This window comes from Microplitis mediator, chromosome 11 (assembly GCF_029852145.1).
Source record: "Microplitis mediator isolate UGA2020A chromosome 11, iyMicMedi2.1, whole genome shotgun sequence".
Classification (NCBI taxonomy): Eukaryota; Metazoa; Arthropoda; class Insecta; order Hymenoptera; family Braconidae; genus Microplitis; species Microplitis mediator.
The window spans coordinates 9,281,049-9,297,900 of NC_079979.1; the positions used below are offsets into that span (position 1 = coordinate 9,281,049).

Consider the following 16,852-nt stretch of genomic DNA (forward strand, 5'->3'; position numbering starts at 1 on the left):
AAAATTCGTGAGCGACCTCTTAAAAATTTTTTATCGAGCTGATTTGTGGAGAGGCTTCTTAAAACATCGTAAACCAACAAATTTTCATGCGAGAATGAAAAAAAAAAAATAGTCGGTTTTTTTGCGCCACCCTAATATATATACACATACAAGTATATCATAGCTATTGCACTATGGTAGTCTGCAAAGCGAAGCATCAGCAGAAAATATGTTGTTTAACTTATGTTTGTACTATCTTGTCATTTTACATTCGTACATGACAGAGTAAACTAAGGTCTAAAGAACTATTAATAACAACGTAAACGTGTGATTAATTTTAAAATGACATCAATCAATAAATACCTCTATGATGAGCTTATACAATTAGTGGTGTTTATACGTAATAATAAGCCTGAATTAACAGTGGCGTTTCCGGACGACCGTTTAAAAGTATGGCAATATCTTTCAGAAGAAACAGTGTTATTGTTATTAAAACGTATCATTTTATTTACGCCTGCCGGTATAATAAGTGATGCTTATGAAAATGGTTTGATTTTTTCAAGTGCTAAAATTATGCATACTGTGTGTGGTTGTTTAAGAAATAGTAAAAGAAAGGGGGCTAAAAGGCTTTCTAAATTGATGACTGCTTATGGTATGTACGGCTATACATTTGAATATCACAAATTTTAATAATTAGTTTAGCTGTTTTAAAAACCATTGTGTTGAATGTTTATCTTTATATTATAGACCAACATTGTAAAGAAGATGTTTTAGCTGCTCTTTCTAATAATGACAACAACGCCATAAATAATGATGATGACGATGCAAAAGCTGTTGAATCGTCTACTGCTGCATCCTGTACTGCTCCTTCTTCTTTCAACATAGAGGTGCGTTAGAATGGTATTTTAACATGCCCGAATGATTTAAATTATTTTACAACAAATTTTTATAGCCTCAACCCTCCACTTCTTACCAACAACGCGAAGATGACGGTAATTGGCTCGAGTGTTCGAAAAAAACCTTTTCAGTAATACTACCCCACGAAATAAAGGATCAGGCTGGTTGGGTACACGTTGACCGAGGAAACCACATATCTGTTGAATATATTCCGGAGATAATAGACAGCGATAATGATGGTGATGATGACAATGACACTCTTTCTGTTTTATCATGCGATACATGCAATGCTGAAAATGAAAATGAAATGGAAAATGAGGATATTGACTCTCTTGCACAATTAATACCTGAAGAAGATGAATTTTATATGAAAAATTTCGGTATTGGTGAACAAACAAGCCACGAAGAGCAAGAATATAGACTTCGCGTAATAGCTGAAGCCCGTATGGATGTCTCTTCTGATTCTGAAACGGAGAATAGTGAACCTCAATCCTTAATAGGTAAATTAAATTTTTAAACTGATACCCTATTTCATTAGACCAATATCTATTATTTCCGTAGATTTTGTTAACGCATACCTTAACGCCGATCATGTAGAAGAATAAATTTTAAAACAAGTAAGCCAAACAGGTATTTTGATTTTTATAGTTAAAGATGTATTTATAATATTTTTACAGGCGATCAACGAGGCGGTGTTTTAACCAGAAGGGCACGTTTGAAAATCCAAGCAGCTAATCAACAAGCACTCTCACAACGTTCTGAAGAGAATAATTTTTGGAGTGTTGAGCCACCAGGCCAGCGTTTTATTATTGAAAAAGAACACTCTAAACATTTTAAAAAATTCGGCGCAAAAGGGGTGGAGAGCGTTATTCGTATCTTACAACCACCTACAAATACCAATAAAGTTCAATGGCTTGAAGGTGGTTTGAGAGACATTATAACGCATATTACCTCGAAATGTAGAGGTCATGATTATGTGGGGTTTACAATCAACAGCGATAAATTCACGTCAGGACCCGTATGGTCTCGTTTTAAGCAAGCTAACGCATATACGCCTGACGATCTAGGCTTATTACTAAGTAACGTAGCACAAAGTGCCGGTACTATCACAACAGACGATCAATTAGTCATTACAGTCTCTACTGTAGATGGTATTGAAGGCACAGGTCGAAAACTTTTAACGCATCAATATATTTACAAAAAATCTATAATTCCTATCAATAATAACGATAATTTATGTTTACCGCGGTCATTAGTAGTTGGTCGGGCCTACGTTGAAAGAGGTGAAATACGTACAGGTACGTTACATCGGAAATGGAAATCAATCACCGATAATAGATGTACCCTACAAAAAAAGGAAGCGTTGTCTTTGGTTCATAAAGCGGGTGTTAAAATTTCTAGTAAGGGTTGTGGTATCGAACACGTCTTTACTTTTCAAAAATATTTTGAGCGGTCGGGTATAGCTATTGTAATTTATGAATTTTTAACTCTAGGTAAAGGTGACAAACCTATATTTGACGGGCGCGAAACTGTTCAATTAACTTTTGGCTGTATACAACATGTTATATATATATTATACTACGAAGATTCACAACATTTTCAACCAATTGTAAATTTAACAGGGGCTATAGGTAGTAAAATGTTTTGTAATTTATGTAATATAGGTTATACAAGGGGTTCAGAACATAGATGTTCTAAAAGATGCCCTCGTTGTAAACAAATACCTGTTTGTAATTATGTATGTAAACGCATTTGTACATTATGCAATAGGTGGTTTTCAAATAACAAATGTTTTGAAAACCACCTTGTTAAGGGTTCTAGTAATTTACGAGGGAAAAGTAAAGATACCAGCGTCTGTGAAACAGTAAAAATCTGTACTGTATGCTGCCGTCTAACACGTTTGGGCAGTGCAAATCCTCACGAATGTAATATCGTATTTTGTAGAGTATGTAACAGTAAAAGACCTATTAATCACTATTGTTATATGTCACCATTAATGGTAAAAAAGTTACCAAAAGTTGTGTTTTTATTTTATGATTTTGAGACACAGCAGCATAACCTCGTTAAAGGCTCTCGTGATACATATTTTCACATTCCTAATTTATGTGTCGTACAAAAAACATGTTCTTATTGTTGTGATGATAAAGATGTTTCAGATATTTGCAATTTTTGTGGTCAACGTGAATTCCTTTTTGATAAAAATCCTGTTGAAGAACTTATTAAGTTATCATTACAAACTTATAACGGTTTTACAAAAGTAATTTGTATTGCACACAATGCTGGTAGCTTCGACGGACAGTTTATTTTACGGTGTATGTTAGAACGTAACAAAGCTCGTTTACCTAAATTAATACTAAACGGTACTAAAATTATCGTGATGACTCTGGGGAATACTATATTTTTAGATAGCTTAAATTATTTGCACATGCCCTTACGTAACTTACCTAAAACTTTCGGATTTGCTGGAGAAATAGAAAAAGGGTTTTTTCCACACTTTTTTAATACACCTGAAAATGTAAATTATATAGGCCCTATGCCTGATATAAAATATTATGCGCCGGATACAATGCTCAACACCGAGCGTGATTGTTTCGTGGCATGGTATAATGAAAAAAAACAAGCAAATTATATTTTCAATTTCCAACAAGAGTTCAAGTTTTACTGCCAAACAGACGTTACGGTTTTACGCCGAGCTTGTATGTCGTTTCGGGAATTGTTTATAAAATGCGGTAATGTTTGCCCGTTTGCTGAATGCACCACAATAGCATCAACAGTTTCAAAAATATTTAGACGAAATTTTCTTAAGCCTGATACGATAGCTATTTTACCGCCTAATGGGTGTTATAGGTGGCGGTCAACACAATCTATTAAAGCTATTTCATGGCTGATATTAAAAGAATACGAACTAGGTTGTCAAATTATCAATGCCGCACGTTGCAAAGAATATCGTTTAGAAGGGGGTATAGCTGTTGACGGTTATTATGTAGATAGTAAAACTAATGAGCGCATCGTCTTACAGTTTCATGGATGTTTTTGGCATGGATGTTTATCGTGTTATCGGGTGAATCGTGATAAAGAATTAGGTAAAGGCGATACTATGGATGAGCGATACGAGAATACTTTAGCAACTTCCGAAAAAATCAGTCGTTTAGGTTATAAATTAATAGAAATATGGGAGTGTGAATATGATAAACTTTTGTTGAGAGATCCAGAAAAAGCTAGCTTTTTACGGTCACACCCTTTGCTTGATAAACACCCTTTGAATCCTCGTGATGCTTTTTTCGGGGGTCGCACTGAAAATTTTATACAGTTATACGATGCCGAAGAAGGAGAAAAAATAAAATATGTTGATGTTTGCTCACTTTATCCGTATATTTGTAAGACAGGTAAATTTCCTATAGGTCACCCTAAAATTTTTACGGGTGATGAATGCTTGCAACTTATTAAAGAGAATAAGGATCTATCTGATATCGAGGGTCTTGTAAAATGCACAATTTTGGCTCCACGCGACCTTTATCATCCCGTATTACCATGTAAACTTCATAATAGGCTTATCTTTGCCTTGTGTTATACATGCGCTTTATCTTTAAATCAACATGATTGTGATCACGATGAGGATAGCCTTAGAGCGTTTACAGGCACATGGGTAGTTGATGAAATACGTAAAGCAATAAGTAAAGGATATATTATCATTAAAGTACATGAGATATGGCAGTATGAAATAGCGCAACATAATCCGGAAAAGGGGTCAGAGGGTTTATTTACTGATGATATAAATATGTTTTTGAAAATTAAAACAGAATCAAGCGGGTACCCTAAAGATTGTATTACTGAGCAAGAAAAAGATGCTTATATTGCTGAATATGAAAAAGCTGAAGGTGTAAAACTAGACAAAGAAAAAATTACGAAAAATGAGGGCTTACGAGCTGTAGCTAAATTGAGTTTGAATTCATTATGGGGAAAATGTGGACAACGGGAAAATTTACCACAAACTGAAATTATCACTACTAGAGCCCGATTAATGGAGATGTTAACAGATAGTCAGATTGAAATCACGGGGTTTCTACCGGTAAATGATAAAACAATATATCTAAATTATATAAATTGCGCGGATAGTGTAACAGCTTCACCTACAACGAATGTTGTTATAGCTGCGTATACAACAGCCCAAGCTCGCCTAAAGTTATATAGTTATTTAGAAAACTTGGGTGAACGTGTATTATATTGCGATACAGATTCTTGTATTTACATTTCTAAAGATAATCAATACGAACCCCCAACAGGTAAATTCTTAGGCGATTTAACCGATGAGCTAGAATCTTATGGACCTGGTAGTTATATATCATCATTCGTAACAGGCGGTCCTAAATTTTATGCATACATCGTCCGTAAAACAGATGACAGTACTAGCGAGGTGTGCAAAGTTAAAGGGATAACGTTAAATTTTGAAAACAGTCAAAAAATCAATTATAATACAATCAGGTCTTTTATATTAGGTGATAATACTGAACCTATTATAGTTAAGTTTGACGCTATAAGACGTACGCTTTTTCATGATGTAGTAACGCGTAAAGAATCAAAGACAACAAAGCTACAATATAAAAAGCGTAGGCTTACTAATGAACATCGGTCTTTACCATTTGGTTATTTAACGTTATAAGCAATATGATAAAATAATTATAAATATATATAGTCTGTTTGAAATTTGATATATTATTTCTATATTAAGTATTATGTATGTATATGTATATGAAAATGTATTAGTTTTGTATATTTTATAAATAAACGTATATAAAAATGTGTTGAAGTTTTCGTATACTTTATGAATAAATAAATGTGTGGCATCAGCAGTAAAATATTTTTATAATTTACTTTGTATTGGTAATTATGGTTCAACCTATATAAGTTTTTAGATCAAAAAATATTTTACTCAGTTGTGTTTCATGATTACTCGTTATTCAGTATTTATAAAGACAATAGTTAAAAGTATAATAACTTTATAAAGTAATGGATATTGTTATTGATGTTCAAGGACTATTTGATAATTATGACAACTTTTGTGTAAAGGAAATTAGTGTGGTTAGTATTGACACAGTTATACAGGATCACTGGGTAATAAAATCACCTTTTCCGTATAATAAACTAACAATAGAGGCTAAACGGAAAAATGATTTTATCACGCGTAATGTACACGGCATAAAATGGTGTAACGGCTCCGTTATTTTTTCGAAAATCGTGTCTATTTTAACCTGTTACTCTGAAAAAGCGCGGTTTATTTATGTACGTGGACAAATCAAAACAAAATATCTCGAGCAGATATTAAAAAGAGAAATAATAAATTTAGAAGAGGATGCTGCTGAATGTCCAAACTTTAATTTTTTAAAAAAAAATACTAAAACACAGTGTTCTCTACATCATTCTCTAAAGCAGTGTTGTACAGCTAAAAATTGGAACTGTTCTTTAAATCAAGCTGTAAGTTTATGTAATTGGATTATCGAAGAGCGCTCAAAACCCTTCATATAAATTTTAAATATCACTACCACAACATCCCAGCCATAATCTGTGTAATGGACCCTTGCTGGAAACATCCATGGACTTCAATTATTTGCGGTCCAACCGGTTGTGGCAAAACAGTTTTCGTAAAAAAATTTATGCAATACTTACAACAAATGAGTGATACTAAATTTTCAAGAATAATATTTTACTATGCTGAGTGGCAACCAACATATAAAGAATATCCTAACTTTGAAAAAATTGAATTTCGTGAAGGTTTACCTAATAATAACGATTATAGTTCTGATAATAATGCTAAATTAATTATTATTGATGATCTGATGCGTGAAGCCGGAAATAATACCGTTGTTGATCTTTTTACGAAAGGTAGTCATCATAAAAATATTAGTGTAATATTTATTACGCAAAATATATTCCATCAAGGCCGTGGTCAGAGAGATATTTCATTAAATTCAAACTATTTAGTGATTTTTAAAAATCCTAGAGATCGGTCACAAATACAACATTTAGCACGACAAGTGTGTCCAGAAAATCCTCTTTTTTTGCAAGAAATATATTATGATGCTACAGTTAAACCGCACGGCTATCTTCTATTTGATTTGAAACAGGCAACACCTGAAAATTTTCGTTTCCGAACGTGTATTTTTCCTGATGATAAATATCAGATTGTATATGTTCCTAAAAAAACTAAATAAGTAATAATTTGTATAATGGCTTTAACTACTCTGTATAACAGCATTGGTTATCGTTCAGAAGCGTTAAGAATACAAAGTTATTCGCAATGGCCTGACCCAACGGTATCTCCAGAAAAACTAGCAAATGCCGGTTTCTATTATACGGGAGAAGGTGATAGTGTTAAATGTTTTGAGTGTGGTATAGTAATATGTCATTGGCTTCAAACCGACAACCCCGTGAGCGATCATAGGCGCTGGCAATCAAATTGTCGTTTTATTCGCAACGTGCCTTGTGGTAATGTGCCAAAAGACGTGGATCTCAGTACAGTGTCGCCCGTAGAGCAAAACACATATCGGCCACGTTACGGTGATGAGTTTAGACCTGGAGCCGTACCGTATTCAAGTGGCTAAAGCAATATACACCGTAATATTACAAACAATAGTCGAATCGTAATGGCAAAGAAGTTACCTCTCGGGAAAAAAAAATTAGTTGTATTACAGGCTATATGCTCTATGCCTAAAGAACAGAGACAAGCGGTTTTACGTAAGGCCGATACTGCGTTAATAAGGTGTATTTGTGAGTGTGCTTTAAACATCTTACAAGGTACTGTTGATTTGAAACAACAAGAAAAACAAAAATTAAAACGTCACGCGCAAGTTTTGAGAAAATTAGCTTCACCTAACAGTAATCTGCAACAGAAAAAGAAAATAATTGTTCAAAAAGGTGGTTTTTTACCACTTTTTTTAGCACCTATACTCGGCACCTTATTATCCAATCTTATATCTAATTAAAATGGAGTATGCACGTAAAATGGTACTGGTTCCTGAAAAAACAGTTATTACCGCCGATACTGTAACAAGTGCGAGTGAAAATTTAGCGGATGTGTCTACACCGAAAAAGCAAAGTATACAAACTACAGGAACAACTTTATCGAGGCTGGATAGTGAAATGTATCGGATACTATACTCTGATACATATCCAGACGATCGCGCAAAATGGTCTGCTTATTCACAAGTGTTAGAAAAGTATTTAAGACTAATAGACGCTGACAAATTTGAACCGATCAGTGAAAATAGTTTATATCATCATAGTAAAAGACCCCTTATTGAAAAAACCGGTGATAAGGATTTTTCAGCTATTAATAGTACAATTATTGAAAGTGTGCCGTCTAAATTTCAAAATAAAGCGAAATTATTGCTAAAGAAGTTACAAAAGCTACCTGATGATGTTATATCATGGGATTCTAATGGTTTAGTAACTATCAATAATGAGCCAATAATAGGGTCAAATATTATTGATCTTATAAATCACGCTATGCGACACAGGAAAAATACCCACGCTATTGGTCAACGTCAGTTTTCCAGGATTCTTCGTACAACACATGTACCTCGTGAATACATAGGAAATCATAATTTATTTCATTCCCGTGATATATCTGCATCAACCCCAAGGAATTCATTACGACAGTCCTCTAATAATAAAATTACGGAAGAAAGTAGCTCCAGCATTGAAGATAATATCAACAACACAATATTAAATAAAACTCAGTTACGTTTAGACACGTCTTCTGAATACACACCAGACTCGGATAATCAACACGGGAAAGGTGTTTCACAATGCAAGAAAATAAAATGGGTGAAGTTCAAATATTTAAAAAATTAGAAAAAACTTACTATAACCCCGCCCATTTTGCTGGTTTTATTGGTAGTGTTAATTCTTTAAAAAAGAGTATTGAATCGGATCATACATCGGAATCATTTAAAAAAAGGAGTGTTCAAAAATGGTTGGAAAAACAAGAAACTTACAATACACACCGCATGAACAGACACAGGTTTGAAAGAAGATGTTATAATGTGTCAAGAATCGACGATGTGTGGGAGGCCGATTTAATCGATGTTCGCAATATTTCATCATACAATAATAATATTGGTTATTTATTGGTTGTTATTGATGTACTGAGTAAGTTCGTTTGGGTAGAACCGGTAATTAATAAATCAAATATTTGTGTTGTACAAGGTTTTAAAAAAATTTTGAAACGGGCATGTTCACGTAAACCACGATTATTACAGACAGACAGGGGTAAAGAATTTTTGGGTAGCTTATTCCAAGAACTTTTAAAAAAACAGAGTATAATATTTAGAACAGTTAGAAACCCTGATGTTAAAGCGGCTGTTGTTGAGCGTTTCAACAGAACTCTTAAAGAGAGACTATGGCGGTATTTCACACACGCGCGTTCAAAGAGATACGTTGAAGTTCTACAAAAAATTGTTCACAGCTACAATCATGCGAAACATAGTGGCATAAAAATGGCTCCATACGAGGTTAACAAAGAAAATGCTGAGGAGGCATTTCATAATTTACAAAAACGGTATGTTAAAAGAGCTGTACGACAACCTAAATATAATGCTGGTGAATTGGTACGCATCAGTAAAGCGAAAGCACCGTTCGTGAAAGGATATGAAAGCGGCTGGTCAAAAGAAATTTTTAAGATTGCGTCTGTCTCTGCATACAGGCAACCTATAGTGTATTTATTAAAAAATTTAAATAACGAGGCGATAGACGGTATTTTTTATACTGAAGAATTATCCCGTGTCCAGTAAAAATGGCGAATGTGCGTGATAATTTTTACGTTGTTCTACCTAGTAACAGTAGTATGCTATATTTTCCTGAAAACACAACCACAAGATTTGTTACAAGGTTATCACATACTATAACACTACCTGGTGAATGGGAAGTTGGTTTAACAGAAATGCAAACACCTATGACTTTTCTTCATATTACACAGGATAATGAAGACAGTTATTTAGGTATAATTAATTATATAAGTCCTACAGAGGAAAGACTTCCCGAAGATTGGGAATCCAAAGTAATTTTAGGTAATGCACCTTATGGCGTGTATAAATCTATCGAAGCATTATTAGAGGCTATTCATAAACAAAAAGAGTTCTCTGATCATATCAAATTCGAATACGATTCAAGTGGATATATTACGGCGTATAAAGTATGTACAGGTGAGGATGTAGTACACGGTCTAGAAATTAGTGAGAGGCTGCAGGTTATTTTAGGGTTCAATCCACAAGACTCGTCGCCAAAAATAGTAGAAAAAAATAAACCATACAGAGCCACCAAACCTGCTACTCTGAGTGCTGCATTACCAGGTACTATTTACGTATATTCGGATATTTGTGAAAATTATATAACCGGTGACGTTCAGACACCGCTGCTAAGACCAGTACCTCTTGATATTGACCATTACAATTACGGCAGCGTAAAAATAAGCAATTTCTCACCACCCCGCTATATACCCGTTTCACGCACACAATTTACAACGATTGAAATTGATCTGAGAAACGAATTTGGTAAACCTATACCATTTGAAAGTGGGACATCGTCAGTAACGTTACACTTCCGCAGAGTTAGTTAACCTAAAATAATGACGCATTACGAGCTGATACAATACGGGTGTGGTAGCCGTGACTACGATAGTATTCATCAGTTTTATATAGGCACACCTTATCAAAAAGGTCATGGTATTGGTAGTTTTCTTGGTGGGCTGTTTAGGAAAGTACTACCGTTTTTAAAAAGTGGTGCCAAAGCTGTGGGGAAAGAGGCTGCGCGGTCGGGTGTGAACATAGCTTACGATATTTTAAATCATGACGTACCTATTAAAGAATCTTTTCAAACACGTGTCCGTGAATCGGGTAATAATTTAAAACGCAAAGCTCAGCAAAAACTTGATAGCCTTATGACAGGATCGGGGTATGTGCCGAACCAGTTGCTAAATAGCGGCAGTATAGACTTGTTACCAGTTAAAAGAGGTCGTGTAGTGAAAAAGAAACGTAGTAAAAAAGGTTCTAAACCGCAGTTAAAAAATAATAAGAAGAGAAAATCTCACAAGAAAGCAACCCTGAAGAAGAAGACGGGACAGAAGAAAAAACGGAAAAACACGGTCAAGAATACTAAAACAAAACAACGTAGTGTGTATGATATATTTCAATAACTGTTTATAATGGCTTTTTTACATATACATTCATGTGAATGCGCAAAATCCGAGTTGGAGTTGTTTTCATTACCGCCTACACAGACAGCGATTGAAAGTTCTCAGTGGGTTTATTACAAACCAATTTCATCATTAACAGATAATTCACCAATTGAGTTTGTTGTTCAAGGGCAAGGTGATGAATACATCGATCTTGCTCATACAATGCTCAGCGTTCGTGTAGCTATAAAACAAAATGCACCAACAACAGCAGCAGCAGCAACAGCATCAACACCGACACCAAAAGTAGGTCCTGTAAATAATTTATTGCACTCCATGTTCAATCAAGTCGATGTATTATTCAATCAAAAGCCCGTGTCAACGCCTAATAATTTATATGCGTACAGAGCGTACATAGAAACGTTATTAAACTACGGTTATGATGCTAAAGAATCACACTTAACGACTGTGGGATGGGCTGAAGATACACCTGGTGAATTCGATGATATAGCCGATGCTAACGCTGGGCTTAAAAATCGCCGTTCTTTCTTAACTTGTGGTAAAACTTTAGATTTTATTGGCCATTTACATTGCGATGTCTATAACCAGGAAAGGTTTCTTATAAACGGTGTGGAGATGCGCTTACGTCTAACAAGATCTCGTGATTCGTTTTGTCTTATGGGTGGTGTTGATAGTCAAAACTGTACTCTTCATATTCAAGAAGCTAGCTTAGTTGTGAGACGAGCTAAAATTTCGCCGAGTTTTTTACTTGCACACGCAAGAGCTCTAACTAAAACAACAGCAAAATATCCTATAACGCGTGTAGAGGTAAAAGCCGTTTCAATTCATACAGGCGTTCATGGTGAAACAATTGATAATGTGATATTAGGTCAAATACCTAAAAGAGTTATTCTAGGATTCGTAAATAACAAAGCCTTTAACGGTGATAAAAGTTTGAATCCTTTTAATTTTCAACATTTCAATATTAACTATTTATCACTTTATGTCGATGGGCGCCAAATACCTACAAAACCATTACAACCAGATTTTTCAGCCGGTGGTCAATATATAGATGCTTACCACACTGTTTTTTCTGGAACAGGTGTGCATTTCCTAAATGATGGTAATACGATAGATCGCTTCGATTACCCAAAAGGGCATTGTTTATTCGCTTTTGATTTGACAGCCGATTTGTCCGCAAACAGTAATTCACACTGGAATTTGATACGTCATGGTAGCGTTAGAATAGAAGTGCGCTTTGCTGAAGCTTTAGAAGCAACGATCAACTGTATAGTATATGCTGAGTATGATAGTGTTATAGAAATAGATGCTTCCAGGCAAATATCTGTTGATTTTACCGGTTAAAATGCTGAATTAGCAGTAAAAAGAGTATAAAGGCAGGCTGCGAAAATTTTTAAGTTAGTACCCAAGTAAATTTACTTCTGAGCAGTTGTGTCTAGAAACATGATGAATGTTGTAGTGGACATTAACGGCTTTTTCAACAATAATTGTGAATTTTTACCTAAAGAGATCGCTTGTTTAAGTTTGGAAGCAAGCGTCATTGGACACTGGATACTGTCTTCAGAATTTGATTTTTCACTATTGAATATAAAACGGCAGAAAGAAAATAATTTAATTACAAAAAGAAGCGGTGTGCATTGGTATGATGGTGAATCTGTTGTAAGATACGTATACGGTAATTTACGAGCGTTTACCAGAGACGCTTCAAACGTGTACACTAAAGGTGCCGTATCTAAAAAGTTTTTAGAGACTCTCCTGTGTCGTGTTGTAATAGATATAGACAGCATTCAAAGCGCTATATCCTTTGAGAGCCAACCACAGGCCGATATTGTATGTATGTTGCATAGCACTCGCGTATCAGCGGGTACGTTAAAAAATAACCAGTGTGCCTTATCACGTGCCTACATTCTGAAAAAGTCGTTACTCGGCGAAATAAACAGTGATAAAGCCGGTGAACGAGGGTCCTATTTAATTGAAATACCTATTGATCAAAACATTTTTCAAGAATGCACAACAGACAGTACGCATGATCAGCAAAATTGTTTTCTATGTAATGAACACTGTACAGATATTCAAGGCTCTTCAGTACATTCCGGACCATACAGTAGGTGTATATCCCGCGGACAAGATTCCAAAAGTATTGACGAAACCGATCGCTCTAGTTATTAATACAGATGGCTACAAACAACCAGGGCAACACTGGGTTGCCGTCTACATTAATCGACACGGCCAGGGATGGTACTTCGATAGCTATGGATTACCTCCAATCATTCCAGAACACATTAGATGGCTCAGAAGAAACTGTACCCAGTTCACTTATAACAATCAACGACTCCAACAGGAAAATTCTCAAGTTTGCGGCCAATATTGTATCATGTATTTGCATAATATGTCTACTCATTCTACACTCTCTGAATTTTTATCAATCTTTGACGCGCAGTTCCGAAAAAATGATGAAATTGTAGAAGATTATTATAACGCCTTTATGAATATTAAAAGACAACGTAGAAATAACGGGTTTATTGGTGGAAATATTTCAATACATTATAATCAATCATGTAATCGTAATATTCTATAAAAATTATATATGTAATCATGTAAACAACTAAATATTCAATAAATATTATGCTTAATAAATATATCCAAGAGTATAAATTATTTTAAACCATGCCCAAATACTATTATTATTTTGACTTTTGTTATTATTACGATTATTATTATGGTTATTATTATTATTATTATTATTATTATTATTATTATTATTATTATTATTATTATTATTATTATTATTATGCTTATTATTATAGTCATTATTATTATTATTATTATTATTATTATTATTATTATTATTATTATTATTATTATTATTATCATTATTATTATTGTTATTATCGTTATTATTATTATTATTATTATTATTATTATTGCTTAAATTTAAATTTAAATCTGAGCGAGCGGACACAGCACATACCGCTCTATCCCCCACCACCGCTCGATATCCCCCTCCACTTTGGAGTGGGGTCCGCTATAGTGGCAATACTACTACTTTTATCCATGTAACCACAACTAGAATTAAAAATACCTAAATGCTAAATATCTTAAGTTTGAATGCTCAAATTTCATAATTTTGTATAAAACCACTTTTCCATCAATATCATTATTTGCTTATTTTTGATATCAGAGCAAAAATGTTCAATTTCAGTTTTAGCAATAATCTTGAGGTCTTATTATGATAGTGCCAATTTTTTCATTACGAGAATTTAATAACCCACACTAATACGTTTTAGCATTTAGTTTGATATTAAATTTGAATTTGCGCTCAAAATGTTACTTCTTTTTACTCTTAATAAATACCTCGGTCATTATAAATAATAATAAGAACTTTCACGTCACTAAGATTATACTTACTTATTTTAGGTGTACTTGATTGCGAGACTTTAAACATCTTTAAATCGATCGGTGATATTGTTATATTTGACGTCACCCGAATGTTTTTAGTATTCTCGACATTATTGTTATCCAAAAATGTTACAGTTTTCTCTGTTAGTGAAAAAAATTGTGAATGATTATCTTATGGTTGTAAACAATCCAATAATATTCCATAATAAAAGTCATCATTTAAAAACTTTTGTCGGTTGTAGATAAATTTTCATAAAAATTAGTATATTCATTTCAAATAAGAATAATATAACTAATAAGAAATAGACAAAAAAAATTTATGGAAGAAATATTTTTTTTGATTGCGAAGTCTAATATTAAAAAAACGTTATGAAAAACATCACCGAGTTCAGATTTTGCTGTCTCTTTTTGTTAAATGTTTACAGCAGCAGATATTATTCTAATTTTTCCTCTCTTATATATTCCACAAGGTTATTTTACTGAGTATCCTCAAAAAATACATATAAAACAAAATATATGACACTTACCATGACAGTTTGTTTGGAGTATGAGAGGAATGGGTTCTGGATTTGGCATGCAGGTTTTTTGTCTTTGGAGGATCAATCGAGGATTATTTTGGTTGAGGTTATTACAGACTTCATTTAATAGTAATTTATTACCTAGCAAATAATTTTTTACGAAAATAAAGTTAATAATAACCTATTTGTAATAATTAGGAGATATAAAGCCGAAAGATTGATTGATACCTACCATACTGGCAAATAAATTTAATTTTCTTTTTACAAATATTATCTCTTTTTTTATTTTCGGATATGTGCCGACTTTTATGCACGCAATAGTGCTTTGCTTTATTACGTACTAAAGCAAATAATTTTGTCATTGTGATCACTGAAAACTCCAATAATTCCGACCTGATTTTTTTGATTGTGCGTTAGAAAGACGATCAATTAAAATGGCTGATTAGACGCTATCCACTCGAAGAGTCACTCAGTCGTGGGCTATAGCGTAACCGGAACCGGGAAAGTGTGCGTCCATCTCATAACAGTGATTTGCTTCGTACGGTACTCATCGTCAATGAGAAGACAGCACACAATTTAAGGCTGGTATTCATGGTCACACCTTACAGCGAAGAATCGTCCGTGTTATTTATCATGGGTATGGTGATCTTATGCTAGAAGATTTGCCCTAATAGCTACTTTAGCTTGAAATTGACAGTAATATGTCACTGAAATTGCCTGAAATTTGCTGCTCGAATTCGCTGACGATTTGACAGCAAAAGATGTAAAGAAAAATTTGTTGTTCAGTTTTGCCTAATTTAGAGCTCACTTTTTACTAGAAAAAAAAAAGTTCGCAATGTTCACATTCTTAATATTTCAGAAAGTAAGCAAATTTGTACATAAAAATGTCAACAAATTGAGGGCGAAAAAATACTTTACAATTTTTCAAGTCAAATTAACAATAAATGGGTATAAAAATTTGCCTGAAAATCGACGACAAATTTTTCTTAGTCAACTTTAAAGTAAATCTGCATTCTGATTCGGGTAGTAAATTTACGTCAAATTGAATAGCATAAATTCAAGGAAACTTTTGTACAGCAAACTGTGTTATTAGGGTGATTACGTCAATAGCCACTTTGATTGCAATTTAACGTCAACTTGAAAATTCAACTTGACCAAATTTGGTGGTTGGAATTGGACGGTAAATCGTCAGCAAATATTAAAGAATAACGTTTCCGGTGATTCTGATTGATTAATTTTCACTGATGTATGTTGCAGTAATATTGTTGTCAGAAAACTGAACTTTGATGCTTATCTGTCGTCAATTTGAATGAGGATCGACTAGGCGAGCTCGGAATTCAGTTTGCTCGAAAATTACGACCAATATTTTGCAACGAAATAAAAGCAAACTTTCGCTGATCAACCTTGGATATCTCGATATGATTATCAGCCTAAATTTCCCTGATTCAAAAATCAACATAAATTTACTGTCGTAACCAGACGTCAAAATAACTGCAAAAATTTGACATACAAGTTAAATAAAGTCAACTTGCAGTCGACTTGAGAGTAATTTCTTTCTTCTCCAATTTTATGGAAACAGCTTAATGACAACGCTCTATGGCAATTTGCTTGCAGATTGTGACAGTAGATTGATGTCAACCTGTAGTACAAGTTGAATTCACATTGTAGTCCAAATTTTAAACGCCTGAAGTTGACAACAATGTGTCGTGAAATTGAAGTAAACTGTTACTTGCGCTAATAGGTAGATTGCGTGAGCAGAAGTTTCCTCTAATCTGCCGTTAAGTTAACATCAACTTTAGGCTGGCAAACTTTTAAGTACAATATGACCTCAACTTTAAGTGCAGCTCAATATAAATATACTTCCAGACTG

At 33.9% G+C, this 16,852-nt stretch overlaps 3 protein-coding genes across 3 annotated transcripts; all 3 read left to right on the forward strand.

The window, feature by feature from the left end:
* Nucleotides 1-209: 209 nt before the first annotated feature.
* Nucleotides 210-5,536, forward strand: LOC130676950 (uncharacterized). The gene is made up of 4 exons (XM_057483460.1): nt 210-631; nt 727-866; nt 932-1,376; nt 1,554-5,536. The coding sequence occupies exons 1-4, from the start codon at nt 322-324 to the stop codon at nt 5,534-5,536; spliced, it is 4,878 nt and encodes a 1,625-aa protein (XP_057339443.1). The 5' UTR covers nt 210-321.
* Nucleotides 5,537-7,100: 1,564 nt separating this feature from the next.
* LOC130676951 (E3 ubiquitin-protein ligase XIAP-like) lies at nt 7,101-7,475 on the forward strand. Its single transcript, XM_057483461.1, has one exon. The coding sequence runs from the start codon at nt 7,101-7,103 to the stop codon at nt 7,473-7,475; it is 375 nt and encodes a 124-aa protein (XP_057339444.1).
* Nucleotides 7,476-11,074: 3,599 nt separating this feature from the next.
* Nucleotides 11,075-12,409, forward strand: LOC130676952 (uncharacterized protein F54H12.2-like). Its single transcript, XM_057483462.1, has one exon. It carries the CDS (start codon nt 11,075-11,077, stop codon nt 12,407-12,409), a length of 1,335 nt encoding a protein of 444 aa, XP_057339445.1.
* Nucleotides 12,410-16,852: the final 4,443 nt, after the last annotated feature.